Below are 11,823 nucleotides of genomic sequence, written 5' to 3' on the forward strand. Positions count from 1 at the left end.
CCGGGCAGACCCACGGACCCGCCGACCGACGGACTACAGCGCCGCCGCCTCCCTCCCGCGCTACGGCGCCTCGGAGGGGCAGGCCCGGCCAGCGCGCCCGCGCGCGCGTCCCCGCGGCCCCCGCCTCCAGCGCGCCCGTACCCGCCGCGCGCCTCCGACGCCCGCCCCTGCTGGCCGCCGAGCGCGGCCGCGGAGCGAGGGTACCGAGGACCAGGGAGGGGCAGGAGGAATTGATCAGACTCATCCAAGGGCTCCGAACCGGAGGTGTGGATGGGTCAAACCCGTTTTGGAAGAATGGGGTCTGGTTGGAGCGCGAACTCAGCCAAACAAGGGCACCTGGAAGTTCGGCAGGGAGGTCAGGAATTTGTTGGCTCATCGATGGGAGCAGAATCAAAAGGTCCACCGGTGGAGATGGCTGCTAGTTGGGCAGGACGCTTAAAGGTGTGAATCGGTGTGTGTGGCAGGGGCTTCTAGGGGAACAGGAGGTTGGGTAAGAGGTTGGACAGGCGGGGGAGGAGCTGGGCACAGCCCTGGGAACATGAGGTCAAACTAGTTACTGGCATGGGATGCTGCAGGGATGAACACAGATGAATGAAAGGGTTCCAAGGCCCCAGAGGAAGAGATGGTTGGATGCCCGAGGGGAGAACCAGGTAATAAATGCAGTCAACTGGGGCTGAGCTGACCAGAGCCCTGAGGGAATAGGGTTGGTCACCTCCTCCCACAATCAAGCAAGGGGCCCACATCCCCAGACTCGCTCCTTCAATAAAGAGGGTTAGAGCTACAGAGGCCTCAGCCCAGCACCACTCCCTTCCCACCCAGGAGCCAGTGCTGTCCAGAACAGAGACAGCGTGTATGAACTGGAATGCTAGAGAGGCTGGCATGAAGTTGAGGCCTACAGGTCTCTTTACCCTTCTGTGAAAGGTGGTGGCGAAGGAATGCAAAAGAAGCAGCACTGACCCAGACCGATACCACGTTTATTTCACAAACACTGGGAAGACGAGGTGGGGGAGGGACACAGGTGCGAAGCCGCACAGCCATCTGCAGCCCCCTCCCCACACTGAGAATCCAGCCAGGCAGAGCCTCCAAGTCGGCAGGCAGCACGAAGTGAGTGTAGGGAGGGCCCTGAACACCAAGCCCCCTGAAAGTCTAAGGGGTACAGCTCCAGCCGTCCCGGGGAAAACCACAAATAAATAAGAGTGGGGCACGGCCCCACCCACACAGACCATCTAATCACCCATCTTCACTCTGGAGGTCTGCAAGAGAAGAAAAGCAGAAATCAGGCAGGGACAAAAAAATTGATTAGACAATGACATGTGACAGAAGATGAGACCCATGGCAGGATGGCCAGACCACAACCACGGATGACTGGACCACGATGGACATGCTGTGACAAACACAGTGAATGGGGACAGAGACAACTACGAGACTCGATGCAGAGAAGTGGCATGTGGACATGCCAGTCTCTTGAGAGTCAACTCAGTCAGATGCCCACAGTCACGCTCAAGATCCTCAGGCTGATCCTTAGCCACACTCACACACTGTCAGACAAACAAGATACACACATCTCAGACATGCTGTCCAACTGACAATACAGTCAAACACACCAAGACAGACCACAACAGACAGGATCCTAACCTGGTCTAGACTGCAAAGACACAGAGGAACAGAAAAAATAACAGAATCAGAAAAGAGAGCAAATCTTTCATACACAGAAACAATGTAACAAAAAAAGATGTTATCAGTGATACCATGTTAAAGACAGAAATAAATGGAAAGCTTCAAAAGGGGAAAACCAGAAGATGAGAAGGAGGCAGCGAAAGCTGTTCAGGGGTTTTATGGTTACAGATGTAGAAGGGAGCACTGTGGCTCCTCCAGAAGAAGGGTGAGACTGCACTGGGGACAAGGACAGAGGCTCCCCAGGGGGATTCAGCACCTGAAGGATTGCAACGATGACCCCAAAAAGGCCGATGGCACTGCCAAAGATCTCCACGATGAGAATCTTTACAAAGAGGCTGGGGTTCTGTGCATCAGCCAAGGCGGCTCCACTGCCCACGATGCCCACGCAGACTCCACAGAAGAGGTTAGACAGGCCCACTGTGAGGCCAGCCCCAAACATGGAGTAACCTGGAGGGATGGAAAGGGAGCACTGATATTGAACCAGACACAGGAAAATGAAGGCAAGGGTCCAACATGGACTAATGGGACCAGCCAGCACCCCAACTCTGCAAAGCAGGCCAAAGAATATCACAATGAAGAGTCTAAGCTGGGGTGTGCACTGGAGGGGGAATCATCTGTGAAGCCCCAATTTTCTGCCTTCACACACCCACCTACCTGCATGGTAATTTCGATGGCCAATAGCCTTGGGGTCAGTAGCACTGAAGGGCTGAGGGAGGCAGAGAAATAATCAGAAACCATTCCCTACTCCACTCCCCCTCCCCCACCAAGCAATATAAAACACACTGGAATTGAGACCCATCCCACCTAGTCTTCCATACCTCAGCCATGTTGCTAATGACAATTGCCATGATGATGCCGTAGATGGCCACAGCCTCACAGAAGATGATACTGGTAGTAGTAATGGGGGATTAGGGGGCGAAGAGGAGAAAGAGATGAGAAAGAAGCCAACCTTCCTCCCTGGAGAGTCTCCAACCACCTTCCTCCACTGACATCCCACCCCATCAGGAGGCCGGTGAGGAGCAGCATGTAACGTAGGTCAAATACACAGGCAGCTCCCACTTGGTTCTGACAACCTTACAAGGGTCCTACACTTACCTGACCAGGTTCTTGGTCTTGATCCTGGGGGCCTTCACCCCTCCTCCAATGATGGAAGAGCCAGTGATATAAATGCCCCTGATGGACAAATAAGAAACCAATGAGCAGAGCCCAAACTTGTCATTGCCCCCAAGATGACTAAGAACCCAAAGACACCCCCTGCTATGATTCAGCCCCCTTCCCTGTCCCATGACCCCAACACTCACCATGCTGCCCCAACCACAGACAAGGAGATAGCTAGGCCAATGCCCAGGTTTGACCACATGAAGGGGGAAGTCTCCGTCAGGAACCTGGTGCGCAGACAGGGAGAAAGACAATTCAGTCCTTATGGAGAAGTGGGCACAAAATCCACCCCGACCCTACTCCAACCCCTCCAGTCCTGGATGCTGAAACAAAACACTTCGTATTTCCCAATGGTCCACACCCCAGACAGCTGGGGGGCAGGAGCAGGTGGGGAGGGAAGGAGTTCAGATCAGAGAGGGCAGGTGTCAAAGAAGCTCCTAGGGGAAACCTCTCCCTTACCATGCCACATCGAAGCGGAAGCCCAAGTCAAAAATGGTGTAGCAGATTCCTACAGCAATGAGAAAAACGGGGTTAGGGGCCTGCTCTCTAGACAGAAGTTCCACAACTTAGGCAAGAAGTTGCTGCCCAGCAGATGGGCCAGCTTCCCAAAGGTCTGCATACACCTAAGTCAAGACAGAGTCCTTTGGCTCTCCCCAAAATGAAAGCACAGCTGCCTATACAGATTCCTCTGCTCAGGCCTCCATTTTCTGCCATTCTCTCAAGAACCTATCTCCCTCTGTGACACCATATCCCAGACGGAGACCCGTCAAGGGGAGCAACCAGGAGGCCTGAATACCCTGGAGGAGGGGAGGGAGCAACAGCTCGGGCCAGGCCCCACCAGATGCAGCCAGCCCAGTCCGAGCGGCTGTTTACTCAACACGCTGTGGGTGCGGGGGGAGGGCAAAACGACCGGGAAAAAAGGAACTGGAGCAGCCGGCTCGCGACCCCGGCAGGTCCGTCAGGAGCAAGACAGGGAGAGCGCAGGAAGCCGGGGAACGGAGCCCAGTGACAGAAGGGTACCAGGGCTGCGATCGCTCGCGGTCCCCACAGAGCCCCGCCCGCGCCGCCCCCCCCGCCGCCCCCCCCCCCGCCGCGCCGGCCCCCCCCCCCCAAGCAGCTGCAGATACAAGCCTCCTCTGTCCGGGTTAGGGGCCCAGACAGACGCAAGGCAAATCCAGGAGCCTGAGGTATTAGAACCCGCGTCAGGACCTAATACTCCCAACACTCCAACCTCCCCGCTGGGCTCCAGCCGGGTCAGCTCGGCCCGAAGCCGTCCCCGCCCTCCAGGGCGCGGCCTCACCCACGACGAGCAGGCAGGCCCAGAAGGCCACGAAGACCCCGGAGTAGAGCAGCACTAGCCCCGTCATGGCGGCAAAGACGGCGGGACGCGGGTCGAGGGGAGCCTGAGCTCAAACCGCGTCCCTGCGTCCCCGTCCTCCCCGTAGACCGTCGGCCCGCCCCGCGGTGTCACCTGACTGATCCACGTGACCCGCGGGCGTCACGTGACCTCACATCGGGCCCGGCGCTCGGTCGCCGGCGGTCTAGGAAATTGGCGACGCCGGAATTGCAGGCGCAGAGGATTGTGGTGATCGTAGTCTCGCGGCCCGAAACTTTCTTGCCGAATACCTCGATCGTTGCCTGGCCGGTCCGTCTAGGGTCGGGCCGCACCCGCCTGCTGTACTCCCGGACACTCCGCCCAGCTCCGGCCCACCAGCCCTGCTTTCCACCCGAGCCTGCTCACCGCCGCCCTAGCTTAGTCTCCAAGCCAGTGCTGATCCCGCGGGCCTCCTCCCTGACTGTCCCACCCAGCTCGCGAGGGTGTCTGACCCGTCCCTCACTGAGCTCATGCTGTTTCCTCTGCCTGAAGCACGTTTCTTCGTGCTCACCCCAAGGTCGGCCAACACCTAATGATCTTAAGATACGTTCTTCCAGGAAGCTTTCCCTAGCCAGAGGCAGGAGAGTGCGCCCGCTCTAGGGTCTCCCGCCACCCTGGCGATTCTTACATAACTTCAATAAGATCATGTCACTCTCTTTAAATACCTCGGTGGCTCCCCTTTCCCTCGCAATAAAAACCATGGTCCTTATAATGGTCTACCAGGCCTCTTACCCTGATTGCGTTGCCTAAGTTTCTTGCTAACTCCCTCCTCTGGCTGCCCTGTTGTTGTTCAGTCACTAAGTCGTGACTCTTTGTAACCCCATGGACTACAGCACACCAGGCTTCCTTGTCCTTCACTATCTCCCAGAATTTGCTCAAACTCATATCCACTGAGTCGATGATGCCATCCAACCAGCTCATCCTCTGTCCTGCCCTTCTCCTTCTGCCCTCAATCTTTCCCAGCTTCAGGGTCTTTTCCAAAGGCTGCACTGGCCTCCTGGCTATTTCTTGAACACAATCGTACCCTCAATGCATTGCACTTGTTCCCTCAGCTTCTTCTAATTATTCACATGGTTCACTCAAAACTTCTTTCAGTCTTTGCTCAAAGTCTTCTCTGATCATCCTGTTTAATACTGTAGCCCTTTCTCTTACCCTCCTTCTCAGCGTTATATTGCTCCATAGCCCTTATTACCATTCTGCATACTGTTCTGATTGTCTTCTCCACCACAAAAATGTAAGCAACCATGGAAGGATTCCTAAACTGCTGATTTCCAGTGCTTGGCACACCCCGGGTGTTCAATCCATATTTATAGAATACATGACTGATGCTCACCTTGTCCCAATTACCACGATCAGTTTACAGAACTGCCTCTACCAGTAGACTGTGCAATCCTTGAGGGCAGAAATCACAACACCCTAACAGTGTTAGTCAGTCAGCTGTTTCTGATTCTTTGTGACCCCTGGACTGTAGCCCGCAAGGCTCCCCCCATGGAATTCTCCAGCCAAGAATACTGGTATGAGTAGCCATTACCTTCTCCAGGGGAATCTTCCCGACCCAGGGATCGAACCCAGGTTTCCTGAATTGAAGGCAGATTCTTTACCATCTGAGCCACCAGAGGGACAATGCCAATATGTCGAGATTTTCAGCAAATGAAGGGAACTAACTAAGGTGAGTCATTTTCACTTCACCCCTCCAAACCCTTAGGATCTAGCAACTCCACTTTGCTTTAAGTACCCACAATGATGGTCTATGCCTGTGTGTTTGAGCATGGTGTACCCTTTGTCCAAATGTCCTTTTCACTCCATTACTTCTGATTTGTTTTTTCCTTCAAGAGATCCAGCTGAGGTAACACCCTCTCTAAGAAGCCTCTTCTGGGCTCCAGCTGCCTCTGGGGACTTCCTTCCTCATAAAGAATACTGCTTCACCCTGTGGTAATTGCCTTTTTAGCTGCCTCTCTTCCCAGCTACACTGTGAGGGCAGGACTCCTCTCAAATATAATTCAGATCTCAACCCACAGGACCTGTGCAGGACTTGCAGTATTTGATGAATAAAAAGAAAACAAGGAGAAAAATTATCTGGTTTATTCAAGTTTCTGTGACCTCCCTGAAAAACAAATTGGAGTCAGTGTAGACCAGCAGTGCCCAACAGAACTTTCTGCAGCGATAGAAATGTCTTGGAGCTGTGCCGTCCTCTCATGTGGCTATCTGAGTACTGAAATATGATTAGTGTGACTGAGAAACTGAGCTTTTAATCTTAATTTAAATTTATGTTTGACAACCACATGTATTGTGTAGCTAAGTGTAGACCAGTGATTCTTAACTGGGGATGCTTTTGCCCCCATAGGGGACATTTGTCAACATATGGAGACATTTCTGTTTATCATAACTGGAGAGGGGTATGCTACTGGCACCTATTGGGCAGAAACCAGAGATGATGCTAAACATCCTATAATACACAAGACAGCCCATCGCAAACACTTACCTGGCCCAAAACATCAACAGTGCCAAGGCTGGAAAACTGTGGTCTAAACATCTAGCACCTGCCTTTGAAAAAGACAGACCCTCAACTGCACAGCAGGAACTTGGAATGGCCAGAGGTCTTGGGTTGCTCCCAGGAGAACAGATGGCCCAGAGGCTTCAGGGAAGACCTAAAGCTGTTCCCTCGTCAAACAACAGACCTTTACCAAGCAAGTATGGGCTAAGCCTTGTGCCAGTGCCAGGACAGGACAAGACAAGACAGAGCTGGAGCCTGTCCTCAGTGAGGGGCTGCCTCAGTGAGAGGCTCCTTCAAGGATCCTGGCAGAATAGTGAGGTTGGTGCAGGGAGCACTAAAGGTCTTAAGTCCACCTGTGGCTCTGGTCCCACATGGTATCAGCTATTTCCCTCATCCTCGTAGGCGATGGCAATTCCTCGTCTTCCGCTTACAGCTCCCGTCACCGGCGTCTGACCCAGGCTGGGTTGCAGTCCTTTCCAGCTCCGGGAACTAAGGAATGAGGCTGCAGAGGGAGGGGGTTGAGGCTGAATGAGCTGAACAGGGGGGAAGGGTTCAGATGGGAGTGGAGATCTGCCACACTCACCTGCAGGGCTGCTCTCAGCCAGCTCCAGCTGGAGCTTCGGGGTCAGGGCTGAGCACCTAGGATCATCTGATGGCTTCCAGGCAGGTGGGGGTCGGAGGTCCCCAGTAATGAGTGACACATCTGGGGCATCCCATAGCTCTGAGTCAGGTGGAGGGAGGGGCACGTGGAAGGGAGAGCCTGGAAGGGAGGGAAAAAAAGATTCATAGTGGCCCCCCAGCTTCATGCCCCAAGTGTTTCTAGTTTAGGCAGTGCCCCCACCACTCACCAGGCAATAAGTCCGCATAATGTGTGAGGTGGGGAGCCAGGCCTGGAGGTGGCCATGCAGGGTTGCAGGCAGCCTCCAGCTCACATGGTGCTAATACAGGCCTGAAGAAGCTGCCAGAAGGCTGGGGGGCAAGGGTACCCAGAGGACAGGCCAACAGCACAAAGACGTCCACCTCAGGGAAGTTGGCAAGCTTGGCAGGCGTGGGTCGCCCAAGGGCCAACACATAGCTACGCTTGCCAGCAGCCTGTGTCAAATTCCGCAAGTGTGCCAGGGCCTCCCGGTGTCGGGCCACACCCAGTGTGCCCGCCAGCAGCCCCACCACACGGGCATCTCTGGCCCTCTCTATCAGATAGCGTCTGCGTGCTCTTAGCCGCCCAGCCCGGACACCTTCATCCTGAGTCCGGCCTGTATCCGGGCAGCAGGAGGAGAAGGGCCGCCCTGGTGCCCAGCCCAAAAGCAGCCGGCTTAGGTCTGGGTCAAGATCAGGGTCAGAGATGGCCTCAGAGCCCCCCACATAGAAGGCACCATACTCTTCCAGACACCTCCCTGGAGCCAAAGGGAAGCGGCGCCCAAAACGCTCCAGGGGCTCAGGATTTGGATTGAGGGAGCCTGCTGGCAGGGGAAGAGCTGGGCTGGAGACAAGCAGGTCCAGGTACCGTGGGCGCAGAAGGGTGGCCAAGGCCTCTGGAAGAAGAAGGTGGTGTCAAGGTTGGGGCCTGGTAAAAAGGGATCCCCCTCATCCCCAGGAGACTGATTGGGACCCAAAAGGAGAGGGTGGGGCCCAGCCCATGTTGAGAACTCCACAGGAGTGTACTGAAAGGGAGGAATTAAGGCACAAACTGGTCAGCCCACCCTACCCGCATGCACAAGCAAAACCCTCACCCAGGGCGTGGGCACAGGATGGCTCACTGAGCAGCACCACAGGCGCTGTGGGGTCTGGGTTCTGGGCCTCAAAGGCCTTAGCGCAGAGCTCCAAGGCTACAGATCGTTGACCGAGGACGAAGGCCACGGGCAGTGGGCGGGCAGGAGGGCTTAAGCAGGCAGGGCCAAAATGTACAAGGGCCTGAGCTCCAGCTTGCTCAGCACCCAGTACATCCACACAGCAGCTGCAGGGGAGATACCATCATGAGAGAGCTTCTCATTGAAAAAAGTATTGCTGTCATCAATGGAAAATGTGGTCAGTGAAGAAAACCATGTTATGAAAAGACGGGGTGGGAGCTGAGTGGGACATTCAAGAGGAAGGGGACGTATGTTAAGCTACGGCTGATACGTGTTGATGTATGGCAGAAATGAACACAACACTGTTAAGCAATTCAGTCAGTTCAGCTGCTCAGTCGTGTCCTACTCTTTGTGACCCCAAGAACCACAGCACACCAAGCCTCCCTGTCCATCTCCAACTCCCAGAGTTTACCCAAACTCATGTCCATTGAGTCGGTGATGCCATCTAACCATCTCATCCTCCATTTAAAAATAAAACGAAAAGACAGTGTCACTAAGAGCGAGTATCAGGAAAGGAATCATCATCATGAAGGAGAAACAAAGCTACTGAGGGGCAGACACTGTCATAAAGGAGAAACACCATCAGCCCTGGATCCCTACCTCACCCTCGATACTCAAGCTGAAGTTCACACCTGCCATAGGCTGTGTCTCCCAGAATGAACATCTTCGACCCGGTAGCCTCCTCCAGTCGTGCTGCCACGGCCCCAGCATCTCCCAATAGCTGGTCAGGGAACTGCAAGGCCACCTGTAAGCATGTACCATGGAGTCAGAACAGCCTCTCCTGCACAGAAGGTGTCTTCAAGGGAAACCTTTAAGGGAGTCCCTACCTAACCTTCCAAGCCTCTCCACCCTGCGAAGCATCTCCCCCATTCCCAGCCTCACAAAACTACCCCAAGATCCCAATCCTCTGGCAGACCCATCCGCTCCCCAACGTGCCCTCACCCGCTGACACCCCAGGTCGCGGACAAATCCAACGACTCGCTCCAGCTCGTACACTCGGTCCAGGTCTCCACGAGGAGTGCGCAGCCCGGCAGAGCCTGCCTCTCGCTGCAGCGCCGCCTCCGCAGGGCTGCTGAAGGTAGACTCCATAAGGCACAGTTTGGGTGGCGGCAGGCAATGGGAACCTCCCTCCGTCAGCTTCAGGCCCCGCGTGCTCAAAAACAGCCCTCAAAGGGTCAGAATCGATTGGTGGGGATGGTGGGCGGGGAGGCGCTGGGGAGTCAATCTACCCTAAGCCCTTTAGCCAGCTCCTCTCCCACGACAACTCCTGTTTCTCCGCTTTACCACTACACATGGGCCTCCCCCGGAGACTACTTCCGGGTGTTTGAGGCGGGACTGACGGCAATTATACCCGTCTAAAACTGAACTGAACTGAAAACCTGCATGGCCAATCCCCGCCACGCCATCCCGAGAACCAACGGTCAGCCTCTGAGCCTGAAGCCAATCGGAAGTGCCTCAGAGGAAGAGCGGAGGCTTGTGGGTGTTGTAGTTCTCCTGGCTCTCATCTCCTGGCGCTGGTCTTCCAGTTCAGCCTCTATGCCCCCTCAGACACACCGATTGCCTGAAAGTAACTATGCTGGTTTGAGCAGTTCCTATCCGCCTACACTGTTAAGGACTTCCCGTGCACTCTATCAGCTTGGGAGGTGGCATTGCGTAATTTTTAAGTGAAATACCAAACTGCCTGGGTTTGAATATTGGGCTATGCCACGTAACTACTTACTCAAGTTATTCAACGTCTTTATGACTTGTTTCCTCAGAAGGAGGCTATAACAGTAGTACTTTTAATAGGACTGCGGGGGCAAATTAATTTCGATATAAAACTTCATAAAGCGGTCCTCTGCATAGCACATGCACTGAAATCATCCACTATTATCCTCACAGCAGTGTGTCCATTAGGCAAACATGGAGCACTTTTTGTTCACCAGGGACTCACATTCTGAGTTTAGTCTTTGGAGTAAGAGTTGTCCCATACTACAGAATGATGAAACTGTGGTTCAAAGAGGCTAACTGCCTAATAAGACACAGCAAGTCAGTGACACAATCAGTACCAAACCCAGGTCTGATTTCAGAAACTCTTCTTTACACCCTACATTCTTCCAGGTTTTATATATATATACATATATAAAACATTTGGTCATGACCGGGAGGAAGAAGACACCTGGGTGTCATGTTACAGAAGAAAAGGACAAAATGTGAAACATCTCCACATACCCCAGGAGAAATGAAAAAATCAAAAGCTGTGAATGGGGTGGAGGAGGCGTAAGGGAAAGAGCACAGGGTAACTTCAGGGAACGACATGAAAGGGAGGCTGATGCTGGCTGGTGTGGGAAGAGACTGAATGAGGATGAAGAATGTAGGGCACAGAACTTACAGAGATTGGGAAAACAGGAGAAAGACTGAGACAAACATGGGAGTAACCAGTTCTCCTATCTCCTCCAGGGAGACTCATGGCTCAAGCCTGGGAGTGAGGAAAACCCAGTCCTCCTCTTGCAATTTTACTGAGAAGGCTGGGGTGCCTGAGAGGCAGCAGGGGTGGAACTATGGCTGAGACAGAAAGGGAGAGAACCCTGTTAAGGTAACAGAACAGCAGCAGGCCAGGAGCTGTCCTTGGTCCTGACCAAGCCCTGCCCATCATGTCAGGTACCACAGAAGTGGGGAGCTATGGGTTTGCAGACAACACTAGGGCTTGCCTTCCTCTTCCTCTGGGGGCCACCATGCCTCCTCCCCCACATACTCAGCCCTGCTTTCTATACCTCTCCTGAACCAAGTGTAAGTTTGGGTGCCTCCATAACCCCACACAAGAAACCCACCTTGGAATTCAAGCCGCTCTCTATTTCTTCCCTTCCAAATGAGCCCAGCCTCACCTCACCTCCAGCCGAAGGCCCCAAGTCCTTTACCTAGGAAACCTCCCACTGCCCTCAGAAATGGAACTTCCTCCACGCAGCCTTCCTCACTGGTTCCATTCTCCCAGTTTAGTGAGTAGTATGGTTGCTATGGACTAGATCAGCCTTTGTTCAGACAGAACGAGGCACGACACAATTAGTGGTCTAGTATTCAGCGCCGTTGGTTAAATAAGTGTATGCATGCATAAACACTGGGACTAACTTAATTTGGGGGGCAGGTTGCTGACACTACTGCAGTCACCACCTACCCCGAGGGCAAGGGCAATATTTGGATGGCTTCAGTCTAGGCAGCTTGGCTGCAGTAGTGTCCCTTTCACTCTAAACCTAGAGGTTGGCTCCATCATGCCCTACCAAGGCCTGGGTCCAAGC

General features: G+C 54.0%; 2 protein-coding genes and 1 long non-coding RNA gene across 4 annotated transcripts; 1 reads left to right on the plus strand and 2 right to left on the minus strand.

Moving 5' to 3' along the window:
• Positions 1–953: 953 nt before the first annotated feature.
• On the minus strand, positions 954–4,334 carry ATP6V0B (ATPase H+ transporting V0 subunit b). Its single transcript, XM_061412220.1, has 8 exons — positions 4,136–4,334; positions 3,295–3,343; positions 2,979–3,062; positions 2,773–2,850; positions 2,496–2,565; positions 2,332–2,383; positions 1,934–2,124; positions 954–1,253 (listed from the first exon to the last, which is right to left on the minus strand). Exons 1-8 carry the CDS (start codon positions 4,200–4,202, stop codon positions 1,227–1,229), a joined length of 618 nt encoding a protein of 205 aa, XP_061268204.1. The 5' UTR covers positions 4,203–4,334; the 3' UTR covers positions 954–1,226.
• Positions 4,335–4,430: 96 nt separating this feature from the next.
• Positions 4,431–6,207, plus strand: LOC133244696 (uncharacterized). The gene is made up of 3 exons (XR_009735484.1): positions 4,431–4,727; positions 5,751–5,879; positions 6,044–6,207. It is a non-coding gene; the product is annotated as an uncharacterized LOC133244696 (long non-coding RNA).
• Positions 6,208–6,276: 69 nt separating this feature from the next.
• DPH2 (diphthamide biosynthesis 2) lies at positions 6,277–11,799 on the minus strand. Of its 2 annotated transcripts, XM_061412187.1 has the most exons (6): positions 9,494–11,799; positions 9,184–9,296; positions 8,435–8,658; positions 7,553–8,236; positions 7,288–7,464; positions 6,277–7,206 (listed from the first exon to the last, which is right to left on the minus strand). In XM_061412187.1, the coding sequence occupies exons 1-6, from the start codon at positions 9,638–9,640 to the stop codon at positions 7,082–7,084; spliced, it is 1,470 nt and encodes a 489-aa protein (XP_061268171.1). In that variant the 5' UTR covers positions 9,641–11,799; the 3' UTR covers positions 6,277–7,081. The 2 variants fall into 2 exon arrangements, with proteins under 2 accessions (XP_061268171.1, XP_061268172.1); XM_061412188.1 differs by lacking the exons at positions 8,435–8,658; positions 9,494–11,799 and having other exon boundaries at positions 9,184–9,262.
• Between the last annotated feature and the right edge of the window lie 24 nt (positions 11,800–11,823).

Source organism: Bos javanicus, chromosome 3, assembly GCF_032452875.1.
Source record: "Bos javanicus breed banteng chromosome 3, ARS-OSU_banteng_1.0, whole genome shotgun sequence".
NCBI classification, from domain to species: Eukaryota; Metazoa; Chordata; class Mammalia; order Artiodactyla; family Bovidae; genus Bos; species Bos javanicus.

Coding starts and splice junctions, on each gene's coding strand:
- ATP6V0B (XM_061412220.1), bottom strand. CDS start 4,202: ATGACGGGGCTAGTGCTGCTCTACTCCGGGGTCTTCGTGGCCTTCTGG. Junction 2,851..2,978: donor TCTGTGGTTGGGGCAGCATG/GTGAGTGTTGGG, acceptor TTTGTCCATCAG/GGGCATTTATATCACTGGCT. Junction 2,125..2,331: donor CCATCGAAATTACCATGCAG/GTAGGTGGGTGT, acceptor CCATCCCTCCAG/GTTACTCCATGTTTGGGGCT.
- DPH2 (XM_061412187.1), bottom strand. CDS start 9,640: ATGGAGTCTACCTTCAGCAGCCCTGCGGAGGCGGCGCTGCAGCGAGAG. Junction 8,659..9,183: donor GGAGACACAGCCTATGGCAG/GTGTGAACTTCA, acceptor TCTCCCCTGCAG/CTGCTGTGTGGATGTACTGG. Junction 7,207..7,287: donor GGCTGAGAGCAGCCCTGCAG/GTGAGTGTGGCA, acceptor CTCCCTCTGCAG/CCTCATTCCTTAGTTCCCGG.